Consider the following 613-nt stretch of genomic DNA (forward strand, 5'->3'; position numbering starts at 1 on the left):
GGCTGTGGTTTTGGAGACCACTCTCCGCTTTGCGCACAGAGTCCAGGCGCAGGCGCGCAGAGCGGAGGAGAGAGAGCAACCCTCTCCAACATTCTCCGCTCGCCTGATCCCGACCATTCACTTTGTTCCCAGGACCCCTGGACAAACAGGACTTCTCTGCGCGTCATGGCGTTCCCAACTCTTCCCTCAGAGGACTTCACGGAGCACCCCTGGGTGTCCGCGGCTCCCCTCAACAACGCCTCCTTCTCTGAGGACCCGCTGCTGGAAGCGTCCAAAAGCAACGAGACGAGCGGAGCTGCAGGCAGGAACAGCGCGGGGCTCATGATCGCCGTGTGCATCACCGCGCTCTACTCTCTCATCTGCGTGGTGGGGCTGCTGGGGAACGTGCTGGTCATGTACGGAGTGGTCCGGTAAGACCCACTACAATAAACAGAGGAAAGAAAAAAAACGTGTTTGATTGATGGATAAATAAATAGTAATTACTGGACGCATACAGATGATGATGGGTCAGAAGCAGGGCCGGATTAACACTTCGCTGTACCCTGGGCAACAATTTTCAAGGGCCCCATCATCACGACCTCAGGATTACCATAGTCTGGTAAATACAGAGTAA

General features: G+C 55.3%; 1 protein-coding gene across 4 annotated transcripts in view; it reads left to right on the top strand.

The window, feature by feature from the left end:
* oprd1b (opioid receptor, delta 1b) overlaps nt 1-613 on the top strand; it is a 37,332-nt gene that overhangs the window by 27,196 nt on the left and 9,523 nt on the right. For all 4 annotated transcript variants that reach the window (XM_014017840.1, XM_014017841.1, XM_014017842.1 and 1 more), the window contains one exon: nt 133-410. In XM_014017840.1, the coding sequence (XP_013873294.1) occupies nt 166-410 (245 nt within the window). In that variant the 5' untranslated portion in view covers nt 133-165. The remainder of the gene's footprint in view (nt 1-132; nt 411-613) is intronic.

The sequence above is a fragment of the Austrofundulus limnaeus genome, unplaced genomic scaffold, assembly GCF_001266775.1.
Source record: "Austrofundulus limnaeus strain Quisiro unplaced genomic scaffold, Austrofundulus_limnaeus-1.0 Scaffold177, whole genome shotgun sequence".
NCBI lineage: Eukaryota > Metazoa > Chordata > Actinopteri > Cyprinodontiformes > Rivulidae > Austrofundulus > Austrofundulus limnaeus.